Source organism: Arachis ipaensis, chromosome B10 (genome assembly GCF_059453495.1).
Source record: "Arachis ipaensis isolate K30076 ecotype BB chromosome B10, ASM5945349v1, whole genome shotgun sequence".
NCBI classification, from domain to species: domain Eukaryota; kingdom Viridiplantae; phylum Streptophyta; class Magnoliopsida; order Fabales; family Fabaceae; genus Arachis; species Arachis ipaensis.
The window spans coordinates 106,374,622-106,394,672 of record NC_142435.1 but is presented as its reverse complement, the minus strand read 5'-3'; the positions used below and the strand labels follow the sequence as shown (position 1 = coordinate 106,394,672).

Sequence of the window (20,051 nt, the reverse complement as noted above, 5' to 3'; positions counted from 1 at the left end):
ATTAGCCATGCGGTGACAGCGCATTTGGACCATTTTCACTGAGAGGACGGATGGTAGCCATTGACAACGGTGATCCACCAACATACAGCTTGCCATGGAAGGAGCCTTGCGTGCGTGAAGAAGAAGACAGTAGGAAAGCAGAGATTCGGAAGACAGAGCATCTCCAAATCCTCAATCTGTTCTCCGTTACTGCATAACAAGTATTATTTAATTTATGCTATTTACTCTTCATAAACCTAATCATTTTTATTATTAATCTCCTGACTAAGAATTACAAAATAACCATAGCTTGCTTCAAACCGACAATCTCCGTGGGATTGACCCTTACTCACATAAGGTATTACTTGGACGACCCAGTGCACTTGCTGGTTAGTGGTACGAGTTGTGAAAAGTGTGATTTACAATTCGTGCACCAAAGATATCTAGTTGGGTCCATTTGGAGAACATGTCTGGAGGGCATTGCCTAGTCAGTAGCTTGTATCTCTCCCAGGCTTCATAAAAGGTTTCACCCTCCTTCTGTCTGAAGGTCTGAACCTCTAACCTAAGCTTAGTCAGCTTCTTTAGTGGGAAAAATTTAGTGAGAAACTCTGTAACAACCTTTTTTCAAGTATTCAGACTCTCCTTTGGTTGAGAATCTAGCCATAGCTTTGCTTTATCCCTCAGAGCAAACGGGAAGAGCATGAGTCTGTACACCTCTGGGTTCACTCCATTTGTCTTCATAGTATCACATATCTGCAGAAAATCAGATATGAACTGATTTGGATCTTCATGAGGAAGTCCATGATACTGACAATTTTGATGCACCAAGGTGACCAATTGTGGCTTCAACTCAAAGTTGTTTGTAGCTATAGGAGGCACCACAATACTTTTTTCCATAAAGATCCGCAGTAGGAGCAGAATAAGATCCAAGCACTCTCCTTTATTGCTCATCCCCATTCGGATTTGCCACATTGGCATTAGCATTATTATTAGGATCCATAGTGGCTTCTGTAGCCTTGTAAAGTCTTACTTGTTGTAAACATCGCCTGAAAGTTCTTTCAGGTTCAGGATCAAAGTCTAAGAGATGTTCTTTGTCTCTGTTCCTATGCATAAACAAACAGAAGACAAGAAAAGATGGGACTCTCTACGTCAGAGTGCAGAGAAATCCCTGTGAAGTAACCTGTGTAAAATAATAAAATAAAAATACTAAATAAAAAAATTTTTGAAAATAATAATTAAAATTAAAAAAAAATTAGAAAATTTAAAAAGAAAAATAAACTGAAAAATTAAAATAAAATCTAATGGATAACACCAAACTTAATTTCAGAAATTAAGAAAAATTTTAGTGTTATTTTATTTTTTTATTATTATTTTTTTAAAGATAAAAATAAAATAAAATTAATAGAATATAAAAAATAAAAAAAATAACAAAAAAAGAAACAAAGTAAAACGAAGAAGAAAAAAATAAAAAAGTAAAAATGAAAAGAGAAATAAAATAAAAAAATCGACGAGATTTAAAAAAAAATTAAACGGAAGTAAAAAAAATTTAATAAAATAAATAAATAAATAAATAAATAAAAAAGGAGCAGGGGATGGGAAACCAAAACGAAACAGCAGGGGAGGGGGGTACGCGTGAAAGAACGAAAGGAAGAATAAAAGAAAAAGAATTACGGGAATAAAAATAAACAAATAAATAAATAAAAATTAATAATACTAAAATAAAATTAATTAAAAGAAAAATTATATAATCTAAGAAATCAAACAACAAGTAGTTGTCAATCACAATCAATTTCCGGCAACGGCGCCAAAAATTTGGTGCGATATTTGTAACCCACTAACTTACCAGCAATTGCACCGGGTCGTATCAAGTAATACCTTACGTGAATAAGGGTCGATCCCACGAGAATTGATGGATTAAGCAACAATAGTATTTGATAGGCTTAGTTAGACAAACAGAAAAGAGTAATTGAGAGTTCAAAAGTATTAAACAATAAAGAAGAGTTTGAAGACAGGCAGGTGAATAAGTTGGGAGTAAAATATTGAGAAGACAGTTAAGGTTTTAGAGTTATCTATTTTTTGGATTAACTTTTCTTACTAACTATTTTAATCATGTAGGATTTAATTTATGACAAACTATATGTGACTAGATCCTAATTCCTTAGACTTTCCTAGTCTCCTCTAAAATTCATTAGCTGCTAATTTCTTAGTCAATTAATTCCAATTAGAATGTGATGATCAAATTCCAGTTTATATGCCACAAAAACTCTAATTACCCAAAAATAAAAGAATTATATATCATGTATCCCGTTAAATCCAGATAATTAAAATTTAGGAGAATATATTTTCAAGTTGTTGTTCAAGTAAAGAGCTTTTCCAAGTTTTACAAGAACGCATTTAGAAAAATGGTCATACTTCCGTTCCACCCAAATTCATAAGATGAAGAGCGAGAACAATTCTTAAATTATAAATCCATACATGAATTAAAATAGATAAAGCAATAAAATCAATCCATACAAATAGACAGAGCTCCTAAACTTAACAATGGAGGATTAGTTGCTCATGGTTCAGAGTAGAAAATAAGGATTCTAATAAAATGTATTTTGGTAGTCTGGGATTGGAATAATGTTGAGGTGGTATCCTCCTATTTATATCTAATTCTAATTAATTTAAAATCTATCTTTAAAACTAAAATAATATCTTTTTCTATTTTTAATATTTGAATTTAAATTAGAATTAATTATAGCAATCAGCAAATCTTCAATTGATGGATGGGGACCACTTGGCTTCACTAGGATCCACGCCTAGCTTGGGTTTGGCAGCATGAATTGGAGTTTAGTTGAGTTAAGCTGCGCCTAACTTGGGCTTTATTGCGCCTAACTTGGGCTTTAGTGCGCCTAACTTGAAGTGGACAGGACCAATCTCGCGTATTGTTGTTGTGTCTTGCGCCTAACTTGAGAAATCTCAAGTTAGGGGCAGCCTTGGCAGCGAGTTCGGAGAAGAAGTATAGACTATTATATATCGTTGGAAAGTTCTAGGAGTTAGCTTTCCAACGCCACTGAAATCACGTCCATTGGACCTTTGTAGCTCGAGTTATTCAGGTTTGAGTGTAGAGAGATCAGGGTTGACAGCATCATTCGCCTTCATCTCTTCTTCTGCAGAAACTCCATCAAATCCAGCTGAATGCTACCTAAAATAAATAGAATTGCACAAGACTCAAAGTAGCATTCATATTGGCTAAAAGATAATTAATTCTTTATTAAACTCAACAATTTAGATGCAAATTCACTAGGAAAAGATAGGAAAGATGCTCACGCATCAATCTTCAACGGAGGTGATGACTCTTCAATATCCAAAGCAAAAGCAATAAACTATGAAACTATGAATGTAAAGAAAACCTAGAGGAAGAGTAGTCTTTCTCTCTAGATTCAAATCTAAAAACTAAAACTATGCTAATGAGAATGTGTGTTGAGTCTATGCATGTTCCCTGACTCTAGTCTGTGTTTTCTGGGCCGGAAACTGTGTCAAAATTCGGCCCAAAATCACCCCCAGCGTTTTCTGTTATTTCTGCAGATCGCGCATGTCACGCGTATGCATCAGTCACGCGTGCGCGTCGCTGGTTGTTTTGGCATGCCATTCGTACGCGCCAGTCACGCGTGCGCGTCTTTGTGCAAACTCTAATCCACGCGTACGCGTCAGGCACGCGCACGCGTCGCTACAAATTTCTCCATATCGCGCGCTCGCGTGAGCCATGCGTGCGCGTCGATGCTCGCTGGTTATCTCCTTAATTTCTTGTGTTCCTTCCATTTTTGCAAGCTTCCTCTCCATTCTCTAAGCGATTCCTGCCCTATAAAGCCTGAAACACTTAACACACGGATCACGGCATTGAATGGTATAAAGGATAATTAAAATACACAGATTAAAGATTTTAGGAAGCAAGTTTTCAACCATAGAATAACACTAGGAAGGAATTGTAAAATCATGCAAATCATATGAATAAGTGGGTAAGGACTTGATAAAAACCACTCAAATGAGCACAAGATAAACCATAAAATAGTGGTTTATCAAAGACTCTATGTACACCTAGCAGATGATTACTTGCACCGATAATGGTATTTCAGCCTATCCGACTATAAATTCTGTATTCAGCATTTCGTATGCTGTAGTTCTTCACTGCCATCAGAACAACATCCCTACTCCTAGACCTATGGCCCACCCGAAATTTGATACTGCCATCCGTGTTGTAATCCCCTCATCGCAAATGTTGAAAGGATCATCCATATACATTGCGTCCAAATTCAGAGTGTGATAATAACTTGGAACTTCTGATAACTGTGGAATGGCCAAAGGGGGAGGAACAAGAAACTGAGCATCCCACCAGTTGGAGTCTCCAGTACATATTCCTCAAAGAAATTACTCTCGTTGGACGACCCGGTATCGACAACATATCCCAAATCTGAGTTACTATCGTCCTCTTCGGCACCATCTCAAGGCTGGGCGAAGTAAATCAGTGTTGCCTCCACCGTGACTACATGCGAGACAGCAGATGACAGCCCACAACTACCACCATTGTCATGAACCATAGCATACTACTTCATCACGTGTTGTGTCATTAAGCTAGCATGTATGTCGAACATTACTCTTACATGCTAATCAGCTTCCAGCCAAAATACCCTGTTAGTAAACCCTCCACTCGACTGTACCGATAAAAATCTATATGCAACTCTTTCAACCTCCTTGGAACCTATTATCCACATGTTGCTCAGTATGACATTCTTCTACACATCTAGAGAATTAACATGGCTTGTCCGCAACCTCACAGTTGAATTACCCTCAAATATCACACCTTCCTTACTATTATTTATTGTTCTATTGGGATAAATTATTATAAAAAAGAACTCATTATTATCCATGTGTATGTAAAAAAGAAGTATAATAAAGATTAAAAGTGGAGAGATAGATATAATGTGATTAATGATGGAATTAGAAAACTCCTTATATAGATGTTTTTTTTTTCGGATATAATCATCTAGGATGTAGAGACACCTAGTTAATTAGACATGTATCTTGGATATTGTGATCCTATTTTGTGTCTCTGACTATATCTCGAGTAGTATAACCTTATTTATGTTTCCGAACGTATCTCGAATGATGTGATCTTGTTCAAAATACGATCATATCTTGTATAGTGAATATCCAATTTTTTATTACGTGTCATATTCGGATGCACTTGAGATATATTCAACTCTTATCGTGACATATTTCAAGTACTTATTACTTAATCACCGGGATATGAGTTTAATTAAATTTGGATCATACCGTAGGGGTGAGCATGGGTAGCGGGTACCCGATTACCTGTCCGAACCCGAACCGAACCAATTAAATTGGTTCTGGAACCAACAGGTAATCGGGTCCGACCCAAACCAAACCAATGCCTCTCTCTAGTAATTAGTTCGGGTAACGGTTTTGGGAGTGCGAAACCGATTTTAAAAATATATATACCTTTTAATGATTTTAAATTTCTCACCCAATAACCTTAACACTAGCAGCGGTTTTCTCACTCTATGGAGTAAATCCTAGCAAAGCTTTCTCAAACCTCACCTTACCTATAAATAATACTATTGTTGGAAGTACTTCTTCTCCAAGTGCAGTCACTCCACTGTATTTAATGTATTTAGATTTTAATATATTTAATTTTTAACATTTTTAGATTATTTCTATTGATTTTACATATTTATTGTACTTAAAAATTTTTAAGATAAAAATTTTATTTTTTTATTTTTTTTATAATTTTTATTTTATCGAATACTCAATTATTCAAACTAAACTAATCATTTTTAATCGATTTGGTTTGATTTAAATATATAAAAAAAAAAAAAAAACATAAATCCAAACCAAATCAAACCAATTATAATTCAATTAATTTGGTTCCAAAACCCAAACTAACCCGACCCTTGTTCATCTTTGTATCATAGCACTGATACCCTGAACACTGTCTTTTACGTATTTCGATAAATAATATACTTAATTAATTTAAATAAAAAAATGTCCGTCTGCCGCATGATTGCTCATATAAAATGAAGTGACAAAAAGGTTCTATTCTATCTTCGAAATTTAGATTACGAATTACATAATCCGGAGACATATAGTGGAAAATGGAAGCTCTTTTGTGCAGAAAACTTGGTGATCCATCGTTATCTTTGGAAGACGATAACAGCCCAATAATTGTGTCCAAGAACCATCCAGTTCCTCAGTTGAAGTCTCCCACTTCTGTAAGAGTCAGAATCAAGGCTACGAGCTTGAATTTTGCAAATTACTTGCAGATCCAAGGTAAGTATCAGGAGAAGGCGACTTTGCCATTCATACCTGGATCCGATTACTCGGGAATCGTTGACGCCGTTGGCCCCAAAGTTTCAAACTTTCGTGTTGGGGACCCTGTTTGTTCCTTTGCTGCTCTTGGTTCATTCGCTGAGTTCATTGTTGTTGACGAGAACGAGTTGTGAGATTCCCCTCCTAATTCATTTACCTTTTTTCTTTTCAAAACAAAAATTGATGGTAAATTTGAGAAATTGACAACTTGTTCATTCTGGCGTGTAAAGTTATTAACTTTGTTTTTAACCCATTTTTTGGGTTGAAGGTTTCGTGTGCCAGAAGGTTGTGATCTTGTTGCTGCTGGAGCACTTGCTGTGGCATTTGGCACTTCTCATGTAGCACTTGTCCATAGAGCTAATTTAACCTCTGGTCAGGTATGTCATACGTAGTTAATTTTTACTTATTTATTTGTTTGTTTATTTATTTCACATGTTGGTTATGTTTATATCTCTTTGGAGTGGCTGAAAAGTTGATGAAATTGTAGGTGTTGGTGGTTTTGGGTGCAGCAGGAGGTGTAGGGCTTGCAGCTGTTCAAATTGGAAAAGCGTGTGGTGCCATTGTCATTGCTGTTGCTAGGTAGTTCTAATTTGTTTCAATGCAAGGTTGAATATGACTGATATAATTGTTCTGCATTTGATTGATATTTCCATTTACTAGGTATCCGTTGGAGTTGAATGTTTATTGTTTTTCATAACTCGGTTTCAGGGGAGCTGAAAAGGTGCAGATTTTGAAGACTCTTGGTGTTGATCATGTGGTGGACTTGGTCAGTGAAAATGTTATCGAGAGTGTGAAAGAGTTCCTTAAGGCTAGAAGGCTTAAAGGTGTTGATGTCCTCTATGACCCGGTTGGAGGCAAGCTTACGAAAGAAAGTATGAAACTTCTGAAATGGGGAGCTCAGATTCTCATAATTGGGTTTGCAAGCGGCGAAATTCCTGTCATCCCTGCTAACATAGCTCTTGTTAAGGTATACTATATCATGAGTTAAGTCTTGATTGATCTAATTATGCTTTATTCGTAAAACCTTCGATCTTCAAAAGTCACTTGTTTATATCCCTCATTACTGATATTTCATTGATTTAAAACCATTTTGCCAGAATTGGACAGTTCATGGTCTTTATTGGGGTAGCTACAAGATACATCGCCCAGCTGTTCTTGAAGATTCTTTAAAAGAGTTATTGTCTTGGTTGGCAAGAGGCCTGATTTCCATCCACATTTCTCATTCTTACCGCTTGTCAGAGGTCAGGAATTCGTTTGTTACAGCTCTTCTACAGATTTGAATATCACTTTCTTTTCCTATCTAATTCAATAATCAATACAGCTTCTATAGTGTGAATGCATAAATACTTTTATGAAAAACTGTAGATAGTTATAAATTTGCACCACTTGCATATCATCTGTGCTATACATGAACTTCTGATCATTGCAGGCCAACCTTGCGTTTTCTGCTATCAAAGATAGGAAAGTCATTGGGAAGGTGATGATTGTGTTTGATGACAAACTTACAAGATCTAAGCTGTGACCCTTCTGATAATTCTTCTTTACGGTTGAATAATATGTGCTACAGTAGCACCCCAACGTCCAACAGAATATTATTGTACAAGAACGGAACAGAATAGAGAAATTATGTGCTGTGTACCTGTGTCTTAGTTTACCCAAAGAATAACAAATGTATACAAATGAACATCATCAAATTGTACTATTTACTATGTGAAGGTTACCTTTGTCAATCAATGGTAAATTTTGCACACTTCATATGGTCAAATAATTTTTTCCAACCTGCCAACCTTGATCAAGGAATGTTCACTAAAATTACTTCTCCATCTCGTCAAGAAGCCAAATTTTCTATTACACAACTTTCCTTTATATTATTTCAAGTTAATTTTGTGGTGCTCTCTTTGTTCAGGTTAGTCATCACGTTGACAAAAACTTTGTAGAAAGATTAATGTGAATGGCTTCTTTCATTAATAAAAACCTACATTCCTGAATATCCATATTACCAGTCAAATTTGCATTATTATTTTACAATCATACCTCCTCTAATGGTTAAGAGAGAGCAAGTTCAGTGAAAGATGAAGCACAAGCATAAGTGATAATTAACCTAAGTATGTTGTAATCAGGAATCAACTCGAGTTGATTAATACACATAAGCGTAAAAGCAAATGTAACATGACATTTTAATACATCAAGGGCATTGAGATTTGAACTTATGATGTTATGCAAACTTGCCAAATATTTGTAACATGATCTGATACTCAAAAATTTTGCCGGAAATGGTGTTATGGCAGATTCAACAAGTGAATTATTTGCCAGGGGCATTGTTCCTTTACAATTTCATTTCATTTTATTTTCCTCTAGTCTCTACTATATACAAGATTTATACAGTAATAGACAGCAATGTATCTCCAAGTCTTCAATGTTGGTGGATCATATTTACACATATGCCTGATCTTGGGGATGCATCATATTTACATGGCTGAGAAGAGTTTAATGGTCGGTGAGGATGTGGAACAACTCTAAATAGTTGATCTACTTTGAAACTTTAGAAAACTAACATATTCCTTCTGCAACATTGCACCCCCACGCACCGGATCAAAACTGCACCTATAGAAACTGAAGCCACAGGAAAAAGAGAGAAGAGGCTGTGAGGAACAAAAATGAGAACCAAGTTAACAAATATACAAAAAGAGTAAGAAAAGTACCTCCCATCCATGCCAACAATTAGGACACTGTTCTGAGACTGCGATCCAAATGCCACAATGAATTTTGTGCGTTCAGACAAGTGGAACTGAGCAAATGACCATTCTGAGCTAAAATATTTTGGTAAAACTCCTACAATGTTAAGGAAGACCAATAAGCACAAACCAGAGTTTTGTCCCACTAGAAAGATCAACATACAACACAATTTCATCACATTATATACATAATGCTCTGCACACATTCCATCAAGATTGATAAGATGATTGATAAATTAGCATTAAACACACACGTGTGCATGCAGGCACAAACTCTAGCTCCCAGGATAGATTTTAGTAGATAAACTGGACAAAGACAAAATTACTGAATCTCCAAAGTATGAATTACCATGATTCCAAGAGATGATCCCTATAGTTATGAAAATATATTGTACCTCTCATGAAAGATAATGATGAATTCGGATTGGCACCGGTATTTGGAGAAACCAAGGGATCTAAAGAAGTTGAAGAATTCTGATGTGCCAGAGCAGGCCCTCTGGGAGAGTTTGACCGAGTATCCTCCCCAAACACTCTCACTCTCAAGTTGAATAAATGAACAGTTCCTTTGTCACTTGATGCTGCCAACCACTGCACATTTGGTGACAGAGCCATACTGTTTATTTCAGCTCTATCCGCCCCTCTTCTCACCTACAAGAAGGAGAAAGCAAATGACAGAACATCAATATGAAAGATCAAACCAAATCCTATTGAAGAAACATCCCTATCCTACGCTATAATATTGTATAGTAACCTACTTCTTGTAATCGCGACCCGTCCATTGTATTGAAGATTCTAATCAAAGTGCCCTTTACACTAGCAGTTGCAAGGAGTAGTCCATCCATTGACAGAGTAAAGCAAGCAATTTGAGAATCATGAGCATTGATTAATTTGGTAACATTTAGTCCAAAATGTTCAACCCGAACCTGTCCTTTGCAAAGACCTGGACAAGCCAAAACAAATGTATTTGAATGGTGAGAAAGACAGCACAACCCCCTAGTATTTGCCAGAGTCTCAATCTGGTGAAGAAGCTTCAGATCCATAAGGTTATAAATATATATCTTGTGCTCAAGGACAACTACAATCCGATCACGTCTTAACTTCACTCCGCGAACTTCAGATCTGAATGTAAATTCACCAATGCACCTGCTCTGATGATCATCCCAAATCAAAACTTTATTGGGTGGGTAATGGGTATTACCTACAGAACCAACAAGTCCCAGAATATTGCACCGGAACAGCATCTCCACAATTTTGAAACCACCACTCTTTAAATCACGCCTGAAAGTTTCCTTGAAAGGTTCACAATTATAGATACGAAAACCATTACTTGTCCCAGCAGCAATACAACCACTGTTCTGATTCCATGATACTGAGAGTAAATCTGTTTCATCATTTTTGTTCATATCTAATTCAGGCGGGGGAAAAGAAGAAGAGGCCCCAACATTAAGGAATTCACTATTTCCAATATTCGAAGGTGGAAATATTCCTTGAGATGGAGAAACAGATGAACCCATACGAGATGGGGGGCCACTTGCCAGCATTTGCAGCGGTCAACAACCAGGATTAACCAAGGTATAAAATGGAGTGTTCAATGTGATTTCTGTTATAACAGACAAAAAAGTTACATTGATATTGCTTGAAACAAATCATTATATGCAATGTTTTCACAGTTCAACCCATTATTACTTTGGTAATTATTCATACAGAACATGAATCTATGCACCTGAAATTTACCTTACATGCAAGCCCTGCTAATTCTACAAGTTTCCTGTTTTATGCATCAGTTCCAGAACCCCAAACTACTCTGTTTGACACTTAAAATTGATAATTCAGCATTTCAATTCATTTGAGTTCTCTAAATCATGTGTTTGATTGACCTCAGTTAAAATGGATCAGTCATTTAAGTGATATAGAGGTGTGAACATGCAAACATATCACATTAATATAAAAGCAACCTAATTATGAAGAAAGAAAAAAGGGATTGATCAATCTTCCAATCATTAAACATAGGCTGATAACTCTTCTCATTCTAGTTTATGGCCAGTCATTGTTACTTCCAAATATCTGATTGATACAAGTTTGTAATGCAGCTAAAAGCTGTAATTGTTCCAACCCATTATGAGTGTCTATAACAATAAAATGCATCATATTTTACACAGGTACTTGAATTCTTAGTGTAATGTGATTGAGACAAGAAAGTACCAGGGTAAACCTATCACTCAAAACTCACAGGAACTCTGACTTAAACACAGCAAATTCTCACTCTTCCCAGCAACAAAATTTCACTTCAATGTACCTACATATAAAGATCACAAGTTTAAAAATTAAAAAATATATACATAAAGATGCAAACTTTGACTTAGAAAACACGGAACCCAATAATAATTGACCAGAAATTAGATGCGGCACTCAAAATCAGCGAAATTATATGAACCGGAGAATATGGGGATTGCGAAATCGAACCATAAAACGATTAAAAATTGAAGCTGGGAGTAAATGGTGTGTTGCGGAAACGGAATTAGGATCAGAATGTGTTACCAACGGCGACGAACTCGGGATCAGAATTCGATGAGGTGAACATGAATGAATGAGCTGTCTTCCGAAATCCGAATTCAATAAAATCTGTTATTCAAACGAAATGGAATGAACGTAATGTAACCCTTTCTCTCTTCCAAGTTTTGTTCGCTTTTTTTTTTGTAATTGTAATTTAATTTAATCCGAGAAGTTTAAGGTCGGAAGGTACTAATGCACTTATGGGGCACTGGATTCGATAATAATTCTATAATAAAATATATTTTTTAAGCTTTTTAAAATCGGTTAAATAGTTTTTATCTAATTTTAATTATAAATTAATTTTTTATATATTATTTAATCATAAAATTTATTTTTTATTTTATAAATAATTATTTTATCATATTTATTAATAATAAAAAAACTAAAACAATAATAAATTAGATCTTTTATTAATCGTAATAAATATTTTACAATCTTAATTGATCATAATTTTATACGTATTGGATTGGAAAAATAGTGTTTATTAGAAATTCAATCAATTGAATTTTATAAGGCATGTGGAGTTTTTCTTATTCAATCGATTGGTCATATTACCCAATCGATTGAAATCATCAAAGCAATTTGGGTTTAGTTAATTCAATCGATTGATTTTGTTACCCAATCGATTGACTTACGCTATTAGAATGATATATGAAAGTTTAGTTGATTGGTATGATAATACAATCGATTGAAGTTTGTACGCGACTAATGGTATTTTCCAATTCAATCGATTGGTATAAGCATTTAATTGATTTAAATGTGACGTGAACAAGGTTTTTTCCTACATTCAATCGATTGGTATGATAATACAATCGATTGAATTTTAATATGCGCTATATATTAAGCCTAATAACTATTCGTGTTCAACCTCCCTCCTCTTTTTAAATTTTACAACTCCATTTCTGCATAACCTCTCTTCTCTCTCTAAATCCAGAAAACTTCTCTCTTCTTCTTCTCCAATTTCATCCATATTCACTCCAAACTATATACATATTATTAATCCTCATCCAAATCCCTACAAAACCCACCGAACCAATATCCCCAAAATGGCCAAAACTAAAAACGCAAAAAGAGCTAGGATTGAGGGTGAAAGTTCTGCATTCACCAATTTTTAACCTTAATATTAAAGAAAAGATAATATTAGAATATCTAAATCAAAATAAAAACTTACAAATTGAAGATAGAATTTTAAAGCTAAGATAGATGAATAATAAAATAATAATTTATAAACACGAGTAGAAAAAATTGAGAACGACGTAACATATAAAGTAGTGCACAATTCAATCGATTGGATAATACAATCAATCGATTGAATTGTGAAAATCTATATTATTTTGAAGACTTAAATCGATTGAGTAACACAACCAATGAATTGAATTGTGAGACCTCATATTGCTTTGAAGCTTTCAATCGATTGGGTAACATTAACAATAAAATTAGAAAATACCAATTAGTGCCATCAAAGCTAGAGAGTTGTTAGTCACCAAAAAAAAAAGCTAGAGAGTTGTTGTTGTTGTTGTTATTATTATTATTATTATTATTATTATTATTATTATTATTATTATTATTATTATTATTATTATTATTATACCAATCAATTGAATGTAGGAAAAAACCTTATTCACGTCACATTTAAATTGATTGAATTGGAAAATACCATTAGTCACGTACAAACTTCAATCGATTGTATTATCATACCAATCGATTAAACTTTCATATATCATTCTAATAGCGTAAGTCAATCGATTGGGTAACAGAACCAATTAATTGAATTAACTAAACCCATATTCCTTTGATGATTTCAATCGATTGGGTAATATGACCAATCGATTGAATAAAAAAATCCGACATGCCTTGCAAAATTCAATCGATTGTGTATCAATTCCAATCGATTGAATTTCTAACAAACACGATTTTTCCAATCCAATACGTATGTAATGGATCAATGATAAAATTATGATCGATTAAGATTGTAAAATATTTATTAAGATTAATGGAAGATCTAATTTGTTATTGTTTTAGTTTTTTATTATTAATAAATATGATAGATAAATGATAAAATAATGATTTATAAAATAAAAATAGATTTTATAATTAAATAATATATAAGAGATTAATTTGTAATTAAAATTAGATAAGGACTATTTAATAATTATTAAAAAACTTAAAAAACATGTTTTGTTATGGAACCATTTAATGGTCCAAACGTTCTGAGACCATCGAAACCAGTGCAGGTGTTTCATGATCATGACCCCTTTGTTGGACCCAATAATTCACCAGACCCAACGTTTATTCAACTGAATTTGGGGTTAAACTGTCGCTTACCTTTTTAGCTCAAATTCAGTTTGTAGGTTATATTTTTCGGTTAGTATAACCACACCCAATATATTATATTATTATTATTATGAATGAAGTATTTTTTTTGTCTCCAACATCTATTATTTTTTTCAAAAATATTGATTTAATTCCATTAAACTTTATTTTTAATGTTTTTGATTTATTCAATTTTCTCCTAGCGTCTTGGATTTTTATCAAAATTATCATAAAAATTTTTAATTTTATCCCTAATATTTTACATAAAATTGATATTTAAGTTTAATTTGACCCAAATAAAAAATATTAAGAACAAAATTAAATGCAACTAAATGTTAACGATATTTAAAAAAAAAATCACAAACATTAGGTATAAAAAAATCACAAACATTAGCAATAAAAAATATTAGAAAATCACTTGTTCGATTAGCACTTGTTCGATTAGTGATGTATCAGTTATCAGTTGGTGTGGCAGAATGATGTGGATGATCCTTAGAACATAGGTGATATTTGTAAAGGCTTTCCAACACTCAAGTTAGAGAATTAGAGAGATAGGAAATAAATATGTAAGGTAGAGTTGATCATATTTGAAAAAGCGACAGGACTCTCATTATACAGATGACTTAAGTTATCTTATTTTGAGGTGAGGGAGTCTGGGGTGAGTACGGATCGAGTTGGATTGGGTTTAAGGTGAAATTAGAATCGAATCAATTGAATTGTAATTGGTTCGATTTGGTTTGAATTAACGTTTTTTTGTATATGTAACCGAACCAAACCAAACCGATTAAGAACAGATTGGTTCGGTTCGAATAATTGGGTACTCGATCAAACAGAAATTCATAAAAAAAATAAAATTTTTATTTTAAGAATTCTATAAGTATAATAAACATTAATATCAATAGAAATAATCCAAATATGTTAAACACCAAATACATTAAAAACTAAACATATTAAAATCCAAACATATTAAACACTAAACACATTAAAATACAAACTTGTTAAACACTAAATATATTAGAAGCTAAATACAAAAGTGCAATAGAAATAATCTTTTAAAGAAATAATCTTTCAAAATATATGGCCGGATCTATAGGTTGGTTCAGATTTCGCACTCCCAAAATCGTTACCCGAACCAATTGCTAAAAAGAATTATTAGTTTGGTTCGGGTTGGACTCAATTACCCGTTGGTTTCAGAATCAATTTAATTTGTTCGGTTTGAGTTCGAACGGATAATCGAATACTATGCTCACCCCTCTCACCTTCCAAAAGTTTAGTGAGTTTGTTGAGATTTCAAAAATTATTTTAAATAGGCTGAATTACAAAAGACCGTAAAAATCCAAAATGTCAGATCCGTAAAAATTATTATTATTATTATTATTGGCATATGGGGCCAGCATATACATGTCTATATTTTAATTAATACAAAAGATTAAAATTAGTAAACTGAAAAACAATGATTAAAATTAATCATAATATAAGTTGTATTTAAACAATTTTCATAGTCAGCTATAATTATTTCGAAATTGTGAAAGCTTATAAAGATGCAGTTTAATTGAGTGAATTCAACCAATTTACTTGTATTTATTAACCCGGTCAAATTTAATAATCATAATAACAATTTAATATCTGTTAATTACTAGCCAATTTAATTGTATAACAAAAAGTCCAAATAATTAAAAAACATCCCAAAAATTCACCCACTAGTTATCCTAATCTCATCTTTTAAGTTCACATTCAGTCAAATTTAAAAATTTACCTCACAATTCTTCCTCTTTCTCCTTCACTCGCCATCCTTGCTTCGCCGCCGCCATCCGCCGGTAAAGTCACTGCCATCGCTGCCAGTCGCGAGTTGCGTTCCGTTCAACGTCGCTGCCGCCACATCAATTCACTTCTGCGTCCTTGCTGACACCGCGCCAACCAACCCGCCGCCTCCGCGCGCGTTCTGAGTGACGTTCGTGCCCACCGTTGTCACTAACCTTTCTCCTTGCAGTGCTCTCCGCCGCTGTGCCGCCACCCTCCCACCGTGAGTCTCCTGTCCCTATTTTTACAGCGTTTGAATATGTATCTGTTTCTTTTTTCAAATCCTATATTGGAGGGAAAAAGTAATTCAAGTTTTTTGCCTTTGGTTTATGTTTAATAATGCCAAATTAGATGCGATTATAAATTGGATGTTATTGATATTATAGATTGTATAGCTTTTTTTAAAAGAAAATTTTGTTCTTTCCAATTCCAAAAAGTTGATTCTGCATGCATGCTTTGCACAGACTTTTTGTTTTGTAAAGGTGGTTTGGGTTTTCAATGCCAAAATCAGATTAAATTTAGATTAATTTTGGTTTAATTTAAGTTTGGTCTTAAATATAGTACAAGAGTTAATTTATTTTTTTGCATTGTTGGTTTTTAATTATCAAAAACATGGATGCGAAGTTAAACATGTATGCGGATGATTTTAAAATTTATTGGGAATAACAGTAATTTGTTGACTCTACTTGTACATGCTCAACTGGGTTGTATGTTATACGTATGGTTTGAAATCTAACTACACAATCACAATTAATTCAGTTATCTAAAGATGGTGAATTGGGAACCTTTTTTTTTCTCCGATTTTTAGATGTTTCTATTCACATCAAAAGTATGTTCTCGTTTTGCTATGTATGCGGGTGATTCTTTACTGAGTTTGGAGATGTTGCATTTTACGACAAAATAGTTAAAATTTATTTGACTATTTTTGTACATATTCATCTAGGGTGTGTTCTATAGGTGATTTAATTTTTTTAAATTGCTAAATATTGTAATATTAGTTAAATTTAGAGGTTTAAGTGTATGATCTGAATATGCGCATTTAAAGTTGTAGCATGAATAGGAATTGTATATAACTAGATTTTGGATGTTGTTGTCATTAGATAATGGATAGTTTTGTCTAAAAAAAAAAAAATTAAAACTCTATTCCATTCAAAAAGTGTATGTCACTTATTTTTAATACTATTGTTTTTTACCTAAATTGGTAGATTCCAGTAAATTTTTTATAACGATAATGCATGGTTATTATATATATATTTCTGTGGAATTACATTGAAAGTTTTGCTTGTATAGAACCTTATCCAAAAATCTTTACAGTTTACAAAATCACCTAATTTGTGTTGCTGAAAAGCCTCGTCGCCGATCGTTGCGCGCCACCGTCAAGACACACCCACATGTGGATTCGATTATAAAACTTATCCTTCTCTTTCTTTTTCCCTTCTTCGCCATCTATTGCAGAAGACATGGAGTTTTCAAGGTCATACCACAGGAAAAAAAAGATACGTAAAAAATTTATGATAATGTATACATGGGATGCTGTCACCATTTGAGACACTTTGGATACATTTTTCTTTTTTTTTAAATGCTATTCGGCATGTTTCTCTGTTTAGATACCTGATTGTCTTTGCAAAGATCTAAGTGGATGTTACATCTGTTGAGCATCAGGATGTTCCTTTTGCATACTAAATGGATGTTACTTTATATATTTTTTGAATTTTTTTGTGCTGCAGTTGTGATGTCTGTATTTCCTTAAGAATTGCATGACCTTTTTTTTTAAATCCTACTCGGCATGTTTCTCCGTGTAGGTACTTGGTTGTTTTTGCATAAATCTAAGTGGATGTTATTTCTGTTAAACATCAGGATGTTCCTTTTTCATATTAAATGGATGTAACTTTATATATTTTTCGAATTTTCTTGTGTTATAGTTGTGGATGATTGTATTTCTTTAAGAATTGCATGACCTTTTTTTTTAAATCCTACTTGTCATGTTTCTTCGTGTAGGTACCTACTTAATTTTGCAAAGATCTAAGTGGATGTTATTTCAATCAAACACTAGAATGTTCCTTTTTCATACTAAATAGATTTTACTTTATATATTTTCTGAGTTTACTTGTGTTATAGTTGTGGATGCCTCTAAATTCCTTCACCACCTTCCCAAGCAACATGTCATGTTTTTACTTTTGAAGCTATCACACTAACACTGTAGTATAATCAATCTTGTATTCTACCATGAAATTCTTTTTTATCAATCTTGTATTTTAAAGTTCTCATATACATTGTATAGTTTAAGATACACCATCCGAAAATTGCTTCTATAATCTATTTGTATTTGCTTCTTAAATATCCAGTAATTTTGAAGAAGAAAAACTTATGTTTATGTACTTGTGTTCATATAAGTAATAGCCATCATTATTTGTATGATAGCTTGGTAACTTTCAAAAAAGAACTCTCTAAACTAATTTAATAACAACAAAATAAGAAGAAAAAAATGACATAAGTAGAAACATGAAAAGATTAATTCCATACCAAGATACAAACTTCATTCGTTTTGTTTCTGAAGTTTAAAATGCCAACTTTCGAATATAATATAACAAACACAATGAAATTGTCAATAGAATTGGTATTGAGGCTAAGACAAATTTAATGGGATCAAGGTCATTATTTAGTTAAAAATTCATGTTCACTGGTAGTGCTTCTAGTAAGATTTTTATTTTTCACACTTTCTAATGTACTAAACATTTTTTATGTTGATGGATCTATTTGACTCTTCACTAGCTTGATAGTCATATGAATTTTTTTTTTGTACATCGTTCCCTCATTTTCAGGATCTTTACTGCAACATTCCTCCCATCTTGTAGGCTTCCTTTGTAAACAAGGCTAAAACCACCTTCTCCTAATAACAATCATTTTTTCGCCATTTTCTTCTTAGGGTAAAGTACTAAATTGATCCCTATGTTTGGGCGTAATTCTGTTTTAGTCCTTAAGGTTTAAAGTGTCCTATTTGAATCCGAAAAAATTTCATTTAGCATTAATTTAGTCCCACAGTAAGGTCAAACTTAAATAATTAACGGAATGTCCTACATAACAATAGTACAAGAACAAAATCAATAATCTAGAGAACAAGTACAAGCTCCAGAGGTACAAAATCAACCGTTGATGCATCAATGCATTTATTTATCATTCTCTTTAGTTCTATAGAAAATATTTTATTTATATTATAATAAAAATAATAAATAAATATATTGATGCATCAACGGTTGATTTTGTGCCTCTGGAGCTTGTACATGTTCTCCAGATTATTAATTTTGTTCTTATACTGTTGTTATGTATGATATTTCGTTAATTATTTAACTTTGACCTCACTGTTAGCGGTGGCAAACGGGCCTAAACCCGCCGGGCCGTCCCGCGTAACCCGCCAAAAAAGGCGGGTCGGGTTAGAAAATTGGGACCGCCAAATAACAAAAGCCCGCCTAACCCGCACCGCTTAAACCGTGGGCTTTGGCGGGGCGAGGCGGGCTTCTCCGTCGGACTTTGTGTTTTTTTAGTGAGGGGCTATTTTTACAATTTTTTTGCCAAAACCTAACTTCTCCCAACCTAACTTACAAGATTTTGAAGATAAAAATTGAGTGGTTTGGATTATGTTTATGTTACTTTGGAGACAATATTTATAATTATATTTTAAATTATGTTTATTTTGCTTTGGAGAGAATATTTATACTTATGTTTTGGATGAAAACTTGGTTTATAATTATGTTTATTATATATTTATAATTACAAAGATTTTAATGTTTATGAATATAAAAAATATAATTTTTTATGCCTTTAGAAATTATAATAGTTAAAAGTAAAAAATAGAAGAGATTTTTTTATATCTTTATATATATTATTTAATAGTTAAAAGTTAAAAAAAAAAAAAAGAGGATACTTGACGGGCTTAGCCTGCCGGCCCGCCAGCCCGCCGTTAGGCGGGGCGGGCTGGGATTCTGGGACCGCCTCACTAGGCGGGGCGGGACGGGGCGGGGCGGGCTTCCCCGCTTGCCACTCCTACTCACTGTAGGACTAAATTGATGCTAAATGAAATATTTTTGGATTCAAATAGGACACTTTAAACCTTAAGGATCGAAACAGAATTACGTCCAAACATAGGGGACCAATTTAGTACTTTACCATTCTTCTTATTAAAGACATCAACTCTTAAAGGCTTTAATAAACTCTCATCTTTACCAACTATATCCGGGTCAACTGTACCAAAAGCATCAAAAGGACTTAAAAGTGGAGAAGGTGGAAGATTTGCATCATGTGTTATCC

General features: G+C 33.5%; 2 protein-coding genes and 1 non-coding gene across 4 annotated transcripts; 2 read left to right on the top strand and 1 right to left on the bottom strand.

Moving 5' to 3' along the window:
- Positions 1 to 442: 442 nt before the first annotated feature.
- Positions 443 to 548, top strand: LOC148581205 (small nucleolar RNA R71). Its single transcript, XR_015895761.1, has one exon. It is a non-coding gene; the product is annotated as a small nucleolar RNA R71 (small nucleolar RNA).
- A 5,372-nt stretch (positions 549 to 5,920) lies between these two features.
- LOC107623677 (GroES-like zinc-binding alcohol dehydrogenase family protein) lies at positions 5,921 to 8,095 on the top strand. The gene is made up of 6 exons (XM_016326024.3): positions 5,921 to 6,475; positions 6,614 to 6,722; positions 6,833 to 6,924; positions 7,054 to 7,312; positions 7,443 to 7,586; positions 7,775 to 8,095. The coding sequence occupies exons 1-6, from the start codon at positions 6,132 to 6,134 to the stop codon at positions 7,865 to 7,867; spliced, it is 1,041 nt and encodes a 346-aa protein (XP_016181510.1). The 5' UTR covers positions 5,921 to 6,131; the 3' UTR covers positions 7,868 to 8,095.
- A 425-nt stretch (positions 8,096 to 8,520) lies between these two features.
- LOC107623962 (autophagy-related protein 18c) lies at positions 8,521 to 11,833 on the bottom strand. Of its 2 annotated transcripts, none has more exons than XM_016326376.3 (6): positions 11,619 to 11,833; positions 11,283 to 11,376; positions 9,836 to 10,680; positions 9,476 to 9,728; positions 9,048 to 9,177; positions 8,521 to 8,958 (listed from the first exon to the last, which is right to left on the bottom strand). In XM_016326376.3, exons 3-6 carry the CDS (start codon positions 10,619 to 10,621, stop codon positions 8,862 to 8,864), a joined length of 1,266 nt encoding a protein of 421 aa, XP_016181862.1. In that variant the 5' UTR covers positions 10,622 to 10,680; positions 11,283 to 11,376; positions 11,619 to 11,833; the 3' UTR covers positions 8,521 to 8,861. The 2 variants fall into 2 exon arrangements, with proteins under 2 accessions (XP_016181862.1, XP_016181861.1); XM_016326375.3 differs by having other exon boundaries at positions 11,544 to 11,763.
- Positions 11,834 to 20,051: the final 8,218 nt, after the last annotated feature.

Bases quoted from the DNA above. Each gene is read 5' to 3' on its own strand.
- LOC107623962 (XM_016326376.3), bottom strand. From the start codon at position 10,621: ATGCTGGCAAGTGGCCCCCCATCTCGTATGGGTTCATCTGTTTCTCCA. The intron at 9,729-9,835 runs GTAGGTTACTAT...TCCTTCTTGTAG, and splicing joins ACGGGTCGCGATTACAAGAA to GTGAGAAGAGGGGCGGATAG. The intron at 8,959-9,047 runs GTACTTTTCTTA...CTGTGGCTTCAG, and splicing joins ATTGTTGGCATGGATGGGAG to TTTCTATAGGTGCAGTTTTG.
- LOC107623677 (XM_016326024.3), top strand. From the start codon at position 6,132: ATGGAAGCTCTTTTGTGCAGAAAACTTGGTGATCCATCGTTATCTTTG. The intron at 6,723-6,832 runs GTATGTCATACG...ATGAAATTGTAG, and splicing joins CTAATTTAACCTCTGGTCAG to GTGTTGGTGGTTTTGGGTGC. The intron at 7,313-7,442 runs GTATACTATATC...CCATTTTGCCAG, and splicing joins CTAACATAGCTCTTGTTAAG to AATTGGACAGTTCATGGTCT.